The sequence below is a fragment of the Mastomys coucha genome, unplaced genomic scaffold (genome assembly GCF_008632895.1).
Source record: "Mastomys coucha isolate ucsf_1 unplaced genomic scaffold, UCSF_Mcou_1 pScaffold13, whole genome shotgun sequence".
Lineage (NCBI taxonomy): Eukaryota > Metazoa > Chordata > Mammalia > Rodentia > Muridae > Mastomys > Mastomys coucha.
Window position 1 is genome coordinate 18659502 of NW_022196895.1, and position 12973 is coordinate 18672474.

At 40.7% G+C, this 12973-nt stretch overlaps 1 protein-coding gene across 6 annotated transcripts in view; it reads left to right on the forward strand.

Annotated features, from left to right (window-relative positions):
* The first annotated feature begins 638 nt into the window (after window positions 1-638).
* Window positions 639-12973, forward strand: part of Asxl3 (ASXL transcriptional regulator 3) — a 173996-nt gene continuing 161661 nt past the window's right edge. For 2 of the 6 annotated variants that reach the window (XM_031365075.1, XM_031365076.1), the window contains exon 1: window positions 639-864. In XM_031365075.1, the coding sequence (XP_031220935.1) occupies window positions 811-864 (54 nt within the window). In that variant the 5' untranslated portion in view covers window positions 639-810. Of the gene's footprint in view, window positions 865-930; window positions 1116-1257; window positions 1439-1514; window positions 1653-12973 lie in introns of those variants that run through there. The other 4 variants (XM_031365080.1, XM_031365078.1, XM_031365079.1 and 1 more) reach the window with 4 other exon arrangements.

A 12973-nucleotide genomic window follows, 5' to 3' on the forward strand; every position in this document is an offset into this window, starting at 1 on the left:
GAGGAGGTTGATTCCGTTCCGCAAGGCTTTGGGAATCCACCCCTCCAAGCAGAGGCAGGGTTAGGGGAGCGCAGCCGAGCTCGGGGTGGGAGCAGGAGGGAGAGGGAGAGGGAGTGTGTGTGTGTGTGTGTGTGTGTGTGTGTGTGTGTGTGTGTGTGTGTGTGTGTTGGACGCGCACGCGCGCGTGCTCAGGACCCGGCGCCCAGTTGCGGAGCGCAGAGCCCCCCAACTTCCCAAAGCCACCACGGGTTGCGGGTTTTTGGCTCTGATGAGACAGGGTAGATTGGAGTAGGTCGGCCTGCCCCAAGCCTGTCCAACCAACTGCTCCGGGCAGGCCAGGGGAGGAAAAGGGTCCGGCCCGGGCTTCAGGGCGTGGCCGGAGGAGGGGGCGCGCGGCGAGTGTGCGCGGGGTGCGCGCGCGAGGCCGGTGTGAGCGCGAGTGTGAGCGCGGCGCCATTCCCCGTGACGTCAGAGTGTATTGTTGTTCGCGGGGCCGAGCGGAGCATCCCCCGAGCTGTCACCGCGGCCGCCGCGCAGCGCGAGCCCCGCACGAGCCAGCCCGGCCCGCGCCGCCTCCGCCCCCGGCCCCGCCCCCGCCCAGTCCCGCCACCCCCGCCCGGCCCCGCGCGCCGCCGCCGCGCGCCCCCACCCCCACCCGCTGCGCTCCGTCCCTCCCGCCGCCGCCCGCGCCTCCCCCCGCCGCGCGAGTGCGGGTCACCGGGTCACTGGGTCATTGTCTGGGCGCCCGCACCCCGAGTACCCGCGGAATCCCCCCCACGTCATCCTCAGCACCATCAATGAGATGCAAACATGAAAGACAAGAGGAAGAAGAAGGACCGCACCTGGGCCGAGGCTGCCCGCCTGGTACGTCCCGCCCCGCCCCGCGCCCCGCGCCGCCTCGGCCCTCGCCCGGAGCCGCCGCCCGCTCCCCCGCTCCCCGGCTCCGGCTCTTTGTTATTCCGCGGGAGTGGGCTCGCCGGGGTCCCGGTGTGCGTGCGCGCGCTGAGGGGCGCAGGATAAGCTCAGGGACCCCGCGCCCTGCGCACCCGGGACCGCCCGGGACACTTCTTCACGGGACTTGGCGCTGGGAGTCCCGCGGCGCCTCCCGCGAACCGGTGAATCTCTCAACGTTTGGCGCGGGGCACTTCCCTCTCCGCCGCTCCAGAGACCTTTGTGTGGCAATTACCACTCCCTCCCCGGCCCTCCACCCCCTGGAATTTCATCAATAACTCCGGGAACAGTCCGGGTTGTCTGTGTGTGTGTCCCGCGTTTGTGAGTTCAGATCTTCCACACGTGCATGCACCGTGTGTGTCCGACTCGGACTTGGAAGGCGTGTGCAAGTGGGCTAGGGCGCTGTGTCTGTGTGCCGTGTCGTGTGCATTCCGTGAGGACACTGTGCGAGCATGTTTTGTGTGGACCCGGTTCGCGCTGTTTGTAGGTACTGTGCTCTCTGCCTTGGTGTCTGTGCCTTACGTTCTCTGCACGTGTGCGATTCCTGAGTGTGAGTGTGTGTGTGTGTCTCTGTGTGTGTGTCTGTGTGTGTGTGTCTGTGTGTTTAGTGAAGTTGGTTCAGTGACATTTGTCCTGGGAGATTAGAAGTCTGCAGCTACGTGGGTTTCGCCGCTGGCTTGCTGGGCAGCTTTACTGGCCTGGTATTCTTTTTCTTTAACGTTTCAGAGCTTAGGTTTTAATTATGGTAAGATTGTCTCTACAGAAATGCTGGTTGGCAGAGGGGCGTCGGCGTCCTGGTTTAGGTGAATGTGTATGTATATGTATGTGTGTGTTTATGTGTGTGTATGAGTGGGGAATTCTCCGTATTTTCACCTCCCCCCCCACCATTTAAAGGACAGCTGTAAACGTGTGTGTGTGTGTGTGTGTGTGTGTGTGTGTGTTTAAAGGATATTTTGTACAGCGAGTCTCACGGGAACGAAAGGCAGTGCATTCGAAGCGCAGCCTTTTAAAGCTTTGACTGCATAAATTAAATATTTATTCACCAACTTGCTATCTATTATAAATTGGCCAAAAGAAAGCAGTTTGCATGCCTTGGGATTGGAGGGTGAGGTGGGGTGTGGAGACCCAAAGCTGGTTATTGGGTTGACTTTGTTAAAGATTGTTTAGCATAATTGTAGTCATTTTAAAAAGCTTTTGAGTAACTCTTAAGCTCAAGGAGAACATTTGTCAAAAGTAATTATCTGAGTTTCCTTGAAGAGCCTTGCTGGTATGTCTATGGATTCTAGCAAAGGGTTTTAGATAATTGGCCCTATTGCCCTGCCAAGAAGTGACAAAAGTCCTTTTTAATTGCAATCTGGTCATGGGGAGCAGGAGTGGCCAGACTCTTTTATTTCTTCATCTCTTAATTTGGCCTTGGTGTATATTATCATTTCTGCCCTTATCTGTGATTGTGTTAATCACGGAATCACTCTCTGTGGATGAATGGGCAGGTGATAGCCACTCTTTAATGAACTGCTTGGGCTAGAAAACTTAGTTGTGGTGAAATATGTGAGGAGAAGTAAGCAGTGAGTGTTAAATAGATGCCAGTTTGACTTTTCACTGGGATTTTTTGCCTAGCTTACAAGTACATTACTTATTGTTTGCTTGGCCATTAATTCAGAATTGTGTGTGGGTGTGCAAGGCTTCTGAAAACGCATTATTCGGGTTCCTTGGAGTAGCAATCAAGGGCTATTATAGAGTTTCAGTGTATACGTTTTAAACAACCGCACAATGAGTTGATTTATAAATATTTAAAAATAACGATTCATGAATTAGCCATGCCTGCAGAGAATTATTTAATAGATATCATTATTCTGATGGAATTCAAAACCAGACATTTGTATTCCAGCAGTCTCTGCAGAATTCTCAGAAGAACTATGCTTCATTTGACTGAACCGTACAGAAATATTGATACATCTTGCAGTAGATTTCATAGTCTCAGATTTTCTCTTCTTTCTTTTGTTTTTGAAAGTTGGCTTCTTTTTTTAATTTTTTTTTTGCAAAGTTTATTAATGGGCAAAGACACATTAGAAGTCATCAACACAAAAGATTTAATGATAGACCAGATGTCTCTATTTTAACCAGACATATTGAACTAGTAGTTATGGTAATTTTTCAATTTGGTTCAAGTTATTTTTCCCCTGGTAGTTGTACAAATGTTTCTGTGCTCAAAATGTGACAGTTGAAATAAAATACTGGATAAAATAGCAAGTAATTGTACTGAAAATATCATTTTTAGAAATTTGTGATTTGTATAAGTGAATTATGATAATTTGTAACTTACTTAAGTGAGTAAAGGAGAGAACATGGATCCATTTGGTCATCTCTTCTCTCTGTGGTTGCGTGAGTGCATGTGGATTTAAGCCGTCTTTCAGACTTGCATGGTAAAGTATCTTTACTTTAATACTTAACAGTATTGCTTTACACTCAAGGGGAAAACAGGGTTTAATTATTTGAGAGACACAGTCATTCAATATTTTACTACACTTCTGATGATTTTACTGGTGTGTGGGACTTTGAGCCCTTTCTCCAGCAAATGTTAAGCTAGTTATCTGATTTGAAAAGTAAAGATTAAGAATGAGAAGAAGAACAAGCCACTGGGTTGTGGTTCTTCGCAGTGAGTTAGCTAAAGATGAAATACTCCAATTAACTTTAAGGAAAGTCTTCCAGTTTGTGCCTTGTGTGCATATAATCTACTGGAGTATATGTGTGTTCTTTGTAAGAGAAGACACAAGGGAAGGGAAAATGCAATATAAGGTATTTTAAATGTGTCCCAAAGCCTTGTGTTTTAAATGTAGCTTTGCTTCCATTAGAAACAAAAACATGTGCAAAATGAAGAATTCTTTCTGCAGTGAGAAAGAATTTCTAGTTGACACCAGAATTTTTGGACTGCTTTCTTTGTGAGAAAAGTGTGCAGTGCTCCGGATCTGTAACTCTTGAGTGACAGCTTCAGGGATTCTGTCTTAAATAGAGATATACTGGCCAGCTGTAGGATTTCCTCCGGGCGTGTCATGCTTGTGTGTAGTGGGCTTGCTTAGCTTTGGAGGGAAGGAATGGGGTCATAATTTGCCACCTTCTATTTTCAGGAATGCAGTAGTTATAAACAGGCTGCCATCTTAAGACAGTAAAGCCATTCCCCCTTACCCCCCTTGTTTCCCTTTCTCTGCCTGCCCCACATCAGTTGCAGAATTTCAGCCTTTAGCCTTCTCCTCTCCCCTCCCATCCCTTCCCCTCCCCTTCCTCCTCTTAGCTCCCCTCCCTCAAGGCCTTCTGCAGTGGTAGTTGTTACTTTGCGCATTGCCATTTAATATGGAGTCTGCTCCCAAGCCAGATGCGTTTTCATCTGTTTCATGTGCTCTTCTGAGGTTGTGGAGTCTCAGAGGATCCCACAATCAAATGGAAGTGTTTTCTGTCTTAATATTTGCAGACCACAATAAGAATAAAAATCAAAACCATAACCCATGTCGAGCTGGGGCTTTGACTTTAATTCTTTCGGCTTTTATCTCAACCCTTCACTCTGTTACTATAAATACAGTTTCTACCATTGTGAAAAGATCTTCCTGCTATTTTGTAAGAAATGAGGATTTGACAGGACTTTGTTTTACTGCTCTGAGGGGTTTCTTTGTTACTAGCTTAACACAAGAACATACGGTTATTTATATATTTGTTCTAGCATAATTCTTTCTTTTTGACATGCAAAAATGGAGGTGCTTTGAGGATTGCCTTTTGATAGCTCCTTCTACTTTGTTTCAAGGAGAATGCTGCTTTTAAGATAATGATTCAGTTTACTCATTTGTTTCAAGCTTACTCCAATCTGTTTGATTGCTTATTGCAATCTTTGTGTAGTCTCCGGTGGCACCTGAAAATAGGTCTGAACTTCATAGCAGCTCCATGTTTGGCAGCATGGCTGGACAATTCACTTGTAGTTTACAATTTACTTATGGTTTCATTGAGCTGCTGGTCATTTCATTCATTTCATTGCCCCCCCCCCTTCTGTAGTTCAAGGTGACCTTTGGTGATATCATTTCTTTAAACTAAAAATTTACCTCATTGCTGGAAGATAACAAGCACATGCCCTCATAGTAGGATTACTGAAGGGTTCTGACTATATTGAAGTTTGATAAGTCATATAGTATTTAAAATTGCATGGAGGGTGTTAATGTATAAGGGAACTTTATATACGAAGAGTCTTTGGGACAACACATGACCTGCTAAATAACTTGTTAGTGTTCTTCTAAAATATCACACTTAAGACAGAAAACAGCATGTAACCATTAAGTTGTTGGTTACTTGGTCTTTTGTCTTGGTGATATGGAAATAAATACAATTTCTCTGAGATATGATACAGAGCTGCAAATGCTCTTGGAATTTTTCAATGTGCCATTGGTGTTTAAATTCTGGGTGTCCTCAGGCCTCCTCCATCATAGAAAAGATCTCTTTGACTTATGATTTGGGATTCCCCCCCTGGTGTATAATATACACTGTATTCATATGAGCAGGATTGCCATGCGCTTACCAGCTCTGGATCTCAGCTCATCTATTTCTGCAAATGGAATTTTGTTTTCAATCGCTGCAATGTCTCTTGGTTTGATTCAGCTGTTTTTTTCTGAGACTCTGCTTAGCACCACCCATGTTTGTCTGTCTCTCATCATCTCTTCTTTCAAACATGTAACTTAAATTTCACATCAGAATTTGAAAGCTAGAAAAGACTGTTTTTTTTTCCCTGCATGCTTATTTAGAAAGAAACCAGCTAGCTTCAACGTTTAAGAGCCAAGTGTTCTTAAAATTATGAGTCCTGGGAAACTTAGGCCTAGTATTTGTGTACTTAACTTTTCTTCCCCCCTTTGAACATGAAAGTGGGTTTTAAAAACTTATTATATTTTAGCTTGATCTCTTTTTTTGACAAATACTTTGGTGGCAGATGATTTATTGGCTGTCAGAAATGGTCTGTCTTTTCTGTGCACCTTAGATTTGGAGAGCTGGACCTGAGAGTCACTGCTCCCCAGAAACACTGAGTTACACATAGCATGCAATAATGCAATAGTTTTAAAACATTTGCAAAATGCATTAAAATACAAAATATATCTGGCAAGGTGTATGTTATGAGTTTCAGTTTAGAAGCTTCGAATGGTGAGAGGGTTTGAAATATATATTCAAGGATAAAGTTCAGTGGATGAGTTAGGGTCAGTGGAATAGGATTGGACAAATATGTGGCACATGAAGGAGCAGTCAGATATAGGCTGACAGGTCCACAGGTGAAAGAGTTGGCATGGTACCTGGCAATCTTGGGGAGTTTAATGAATTAGTTTAATCTGGGCTTGGCCATGGGCAAGACAAGCTATTTCTTATAATGTATGGCATTATTATTATTAATCACTATTTATTATTATTGCAATTAAAGAGGGTGCACTAGCAGCCAGGCAGCTCTGCATGAACTCATCAGTTGGTCTTAAAGGATTTGAAGAACAATTTTAAATGATACAATTTTATTCTTTCCTGTTACCTTTACCAGATGAATGAAAGTAAAATTCCATGAATAATGGACACATGTAGACTTTCAGCTTGCCCCCTAAAACATGCTTTCCAGATCAGTAAGGTAGCTAGAGTTATACCAGCCACTGTCCAAGTACATGTTCAGTGTCACCTGTGGATCCTCAAGGGACATGGATAGGCAGCAGCATTTCAAACATATTTCTGTCTATCCTATATCTCAGTGTTGTTGTTTGACCACATGGCCATTTAAATGGATGGGATGGATCGGATTGGGAAGTAACTTATTTGCTGCTGGCAGGCATAGTGAGGGTTTGAGCAGGCCAGGATGCTTCTTCCTTGTTCTTAAGGACTCCTTTTCTTTCCCTCCTCCATCTCCTGTCCTCCCTCCCCTTTTCCTCTCATTCGCTGACCTCCCTTCTGATTCTCCTCTTGCTACTTCAGAATCTACATGAAGTTGTTGCTACTGAGGGATACACATTTTCCACTTTCCCTCTAAGCTGTGAGTCCGGCTCTTGACTCCTCCCTGGGCTTGTGTCTGCAGAACTACTTTGAGCTATTTGCTTGCACCAAGTGCCTGGATTGCTCTTCTTTTGTTCCTGCACAGTCGGTAGCAGCTGAAGTCTAGCTGAGACAGAAACTTTATCTGAAGAGTCCTTAGGGAACAAATAGAAACATTATATGATTAGACACATTGTTTTCATTATTAAACAAATCTACACAGAAGGGTGGCAATTAACAGCTTTATCTCCTGAACCTAGACACCTTCCTCCTCCCTTCCATCAGTATTTCCACTTGAAGTGGTAACAATTAACTGTTGCTGGATTTAATGTCTGCAGCTGACAATACCAAATTGAGACTAGGCTCTTCTTTAGGTTGATTGACATATAGCCCTCTGACACATTCTTATGTCGGTTTAAGGCAGATTCATGCCCTGGGATCCGAGCCAAGGGGCCTGTCAGAACATTGACTTTAATGGCTGAAATATATAACTTAAATGACATCTGAAACCTTAGCTTCTGCAGGATTTTGGGAACCTGAATAATTCTCCAAGGCATAGCAATTTATACTTTATGGACAAGATTAAAAATTGTAAGAATTTGTCTAAGCATATGTACACATGCCTTTAATTTATGATACAGTTATTTATTATGGATTTATTTTGCATATTAAACTTACTTTAAAAATAATTCTGCAGTTGGTATTTTGGGGTTGAATATTTTATTCCTCCTAAGCAACTGTTATGCAATAGATTATTTCCAAATAAATCAGAAGGCTAAGATTGAGTTCCAGTTTTGTGTGACTTAGAGAAGAGTTGGTGTAGACTTTGGTCACTGTGGTCTGAAGAGAGGTAGTGTGTCTAAGATTTCAGCGATAAAATGCAGAACCTTTGTTAATTATAGGGAATTACAGATTAAGGTTTCATCTTAATTGTCAGATTTGTCATTATGGGCTCTTAATGTAGTAAAGAGATTTTTTTTTTATTTTTCCAATTTTAATGTCTAAATATATGCAATGCATGTGTTCTTTTTTCCTATATCAAAACTCTTTGGCCAGAACCATAGAAGCAAATTATTCTCTGGGGTGTTAGGATTCCACAAGCTTCCATATTCCCTTCCTCCTCATCCTGAAGAGAAATTTATCTTTAAAAATTTTAAGAAAAGCGCTACTCTTTAAGGAAAAAGAAAACCTGAAAAACAAAAACCATGTGGTAATAACCTCAAGGTTTTGTAAGCAGAGATTGTGATATGTTTCCTATGTACTTTTCCTTTCATTTCTTTCTCTCTCTTTAACTAATTCCAGATTTTCAATTATTTTGCTTAATCAAATATTGTTGCTGCTGTCCTGGTTCTTTTCCCAACATTCTTCTTGGTTTCCCTTGCTGGACCTGTCCCTTCTATGCATTGCTCCTTTAATTATGACATATTTGGCTAGTTTTCTTTGCCCCTATTTTATTCCTAGTGTTCAGCATGGCCCAGCTTTCTCAGTGGCCTCATTGGCAGTTCTCTTCTGGTGCAAATGTTAACCTGTGTCTTTTCCCTGAATTTTAGATTTATATGAACAATTCCTACTGTTTGTCTCTGGGTACTGTGAACACTTCAAATGAAATTTGTCAGATACATTGAAACATTTGTTGAATACTTCCTGCAAATGTGTCATGCACACAAGGAGAATGTGACAACATGCCTGTCTTAAAGGGACTTATTTATATTCGTGTATCTAAGCCTTGGACCTCCTTTCATTCACTAGGGTTTAGGTTTACCTAGTTCTGACATTCCAAATAGTTTTTGCCCCTAATCTCTTTTCCAATCTCACTGAAGCTGCATGGGGGTCTTTCTGGAACAGGCCTGATGCTATCCAGTTTTCTGCCTAAAGACTTTAGTGATTAGTTTTAAGTGAAAGATGTGCCAGCCATAAGGAGCCCTTTTCAGTATAACTGGGCCATTTTAAAAGTGATGAATACTTGATTTCCTTGACAATATATAGAAATTAGCATACTCTGCCTGTTTTACACCATATAAACATTTTTTTTGCATTCTTGGGTTTATATTCTTTTTAACCATAAAATTCATTTTTTGACATTGGCTATGTTTAGTAGCTTATTTTTAACTTCTGTGATCAGCATCTCTGTGCTACATTTTGTCTTCTTTTTGAGCCTTTTAACATAAGTTTTTTTTTTCTCTTAAATTAACATGAAGCTTTCTGGGTCTAAACATACAGTCTTTACCTATAATAGGCCCTCACTTAAGATATTTATTGAACATTGTCATTTTGCTGGTTTAAAATTTATTCATTTATTTTGTGTTTATATTTTTGAGTTTATATGTGTCCCCAAACATATGTGTGCATGTGTATGGAGACTGGAGATCAATGTATGGTATCTCTCTCTATTGTTTTCTACTTTATTGTTTTAATTATTTTCTTAAAATTTTGAGACTATAATATAATTACATCATTTCTCTTTTCCCTTTTCTTCTACAAAACCCTCCCATATAGCCTCTTACTTTCTTTCAAATACATGACTTTTTTGCATTAATTGTTAACACACACACACACACATACACACATATATTCTTTATATGTAAATACATTCTGCTACTTTTTTTTCAAAGAAACAATCTATCACTGAACCTGCTCTTTTCAAGTTTTGCTAGATATACTTAAGGAATAGGAATTTAGTTCATGTCTTCATGTTTGTGAGGCAGACACTTAACTGAGCTGTTTACACAGTTCCCTCATTTTGAGACACAGACTCACGTGACATTATAGCAATTCGAAAAGAATGATCTCTTTGGATCATTCATAACCTGTTTCTAAAATCTTTCCTTTCATTATAAAGTGAGTTTGAATGTAGCCACAACTTGATACAAAGGTGGCAAGATAGGTGCTTTGAATCATTATTTCCCAAATATATGAACTGCAATTCAAAAAGAAAGACATTGCTCCATAAAGCTCACATTGTCTCTCATTTTAAAACAGTAGAAAAAGTTAGCAGATCCTGTTTTACACTCCTGTGAGTGACAGTTTAGCTAGTTATAAAATCCAACAGTGGTTAACCTTTGTGGTAGAGATATTCCTTGTGTTCCTGTAAAAGTGAATGAGATACCTGATATTTTGTGTACCTGTTATGCTTTATTAGGTAGTATTCTTTTTGTATTTGATAGTTATTCTACATACTTTTCATTTTTTTATTTTCATTCTTTAATGTTCTTTAGTGTTATTCTGTAGATTTCTTTTTATTCTGTTTGGTACTTGGAATGTATTTAATTGTCACTAACTTCCTATGTATCATGATTTCATATAAAACTTACTGAGTTGTACTCTTAGCAGAGTTTAAGTTATTTTAAGTCTTCTACATTTGCTCTTAACATTTAGTAACTTTAGCATTTATAGACTATGAGTAAAAGATTATATAGGAACAAAAGAAATATGACTTCCTTAATCCTGTACAGAATGCACTAATGAATGTGTTGACTTTATCATATATAATTATAGATTACAAATCAATTTTGATAGTTTAGGTAGAGAAATATGTATGGGAGGGGATATATCTCTATCTCTACCTCTAATACCTGATCTACATTTACATCAACAGCTACATCTACATCTACATCTACATCTAGATCTATGTATAGTTCAGTTAGTGCAGTATGTATGTGTGCTTAGGGCTGACCACTTGGGACTAGATCACTTGTCACAGGAATCATCACTTGAGAAGACTGATTTCTTCCTGTTACAGCAGTTATTCATTATCTCTAGCTCTTCATTTTGAAGTAGGATATTATGAGATTCCCTCTTCCACGCTTGCATGTCAAGTGCTATGTTACCTTGTTTAAGCTATCATATCATGGAGATTTTATGAGTACAGCTTCCCTATCCTATACAGAAGGCAACATTTTATAACGGATGTCCTAGACCTTCATTTCTTATAATCTTTCTGCCCTTTCTTGTAAGGTATTACCCTAAGCCTTAGGTGTAGGGGTTATGTTGTAAATTAACTGGTTGCTGTGGTGTACCCACAGCATCTGTGGTTTTCTGCATTTTGACCTAGTGTGGAGTTTGGTAATAGTCCCCATCTCCTGCAAACAGTAACTTTTTAGATGCAAGGTAGGAAACAGTGCTACTTATCTTTGGGAAAAGTAGAGTGGTGGCAATTGACCTGAGGTGAAGTGATATTGCTAGCACAAGGCTGTGTGATGAAAACTGGGACCTTGGTTCATAGAGCATAGCCTTCAGCATGTGAGGAGGAGTTGCATAGGGAGACATTCTGACTTACTGATTCTGCAAAACTATCCAGAAGCTAGAGGGCAAGGGGATTCCACTGAGAAGACCTCAGCAGCTGCTGCATAGAACTGGATGGAGAAGAGTAGACAGGGACTCTAGAAGTTGCTAATGCAGACTGCTTACATTTCGAGGCCTTCAGGTCTATCTCCTTGTACATTCCTGGTGTCATTGTTGCACCCTCTGGCCACAGGCATTCCAATTCACTAGTGTGCAAGAGTCATCAGTTCTCAGGACCAGGCATGTTCTCCACAGTTCATCCTGACTTTGGTCATTTGTTTTGAAATTTTCTTTCCCCACAGTTTTCCTCTTTTTTTTTAATTTGGCAAAAATTTAGAACACCTTCTTCCCAGGAGAAATTCTTTCATATTCCCAATGCAATTTGTAGTTTTTATAATAGACTGTTGTTTTCTTCTTTCTACTTTCTTGTTTATATATTTTCCCAGGCGATGTGCTACTGGCCAAGTTGGTTTTGATCACATTTGAATTCAGTGACTAATCCAAAGAAGGCACTTCTAAGGAGCTGGTAGAGTGCACTCTTTAAGTTTCCAACAGAACTGCTGACCTTATATAATGTCTTCTCATTGTGTTTCTATATGCCACGACTGAGTTTTTAATGTAGAGAACAAACAGATCAGATCTTCCAAGAACCAGTTACCTAATGTGTGGATTTAAACTGTGTCTCCATTCATCTCACTAGGAGTGATTTTCAGGATTAATGTAACTTGATGGTTCAACAGTTTTTATTCCACCATTAGCATGATAGGTATGATGTAAATGAAATAAGACACAGACCATGACTGTTGATTAACTGGCTTAAAAAAAAAAAAAGAAAAGAAAAGAAAGAAAATAACTTTTGGGTCTCAAATGAGATTCTTTTCTGTAAATGTAAACTTGGGCAGTTCAGTTGAAATTCTGTAACCAAAACTAAAATTCTATATGTATCATTTTAGTAAGATACAGTTAAGTTTTCCAGCTACCCCATGACTTCTAGATGAAAATAATTGGGTAGCATATCAGATACAACATAGATTAGGAGTATTTTCAAAGTAAAAACCATTTTTGTATGTGTAAAAAAAATATCAACAACTGCAGTTTTGCACTTTTTTCTTGAGATTCTATCATTCAGATTGAAAGCAATTTCTTATTTTCTCAATTACTGCAAAATATTACTGTCACTACACTGCAGTACTGTTGTTTGACACAGAACATACTCTAGTGGACCATGTATTGGAAGCGTATCCCCTAACCTGTGGTACTACCAGGGAATGATAGGGTTTTTACGAAGTGGGGCCTAATGGGAGTCCTTAGTCTATGGAAAGGCATACCCTCAAACAGGACTATGGAGCTCAGGTTCTGTTCCCATTTCCTTTCTTCCCATCAGTTTAATAGAATCTTCTGCCATGCCTACCATGACAGGCTACATAGTCATAGGCCCAAGTGTCCCATTGACCAACAATTGGTAGTTTGAAGCCTTTAAAAAGTATGAACCAAAATAACTATTCTTTTCTTTTAATAAGTTAGTAACTTTCAGAATTTGTTAGAGTGATGAAAACTGAACTAACTCATGAGCCACCAGTCCACAGTGATGTTTCATGAAAAACAGTTATTGTTGGGTGTTTAAAAGCATGGAACTGAAGTACACAACTTACATGTATTATAGTGCTGGATCCTGTGAACAAACCCAGGAGACATTTGGCATATCACTCGT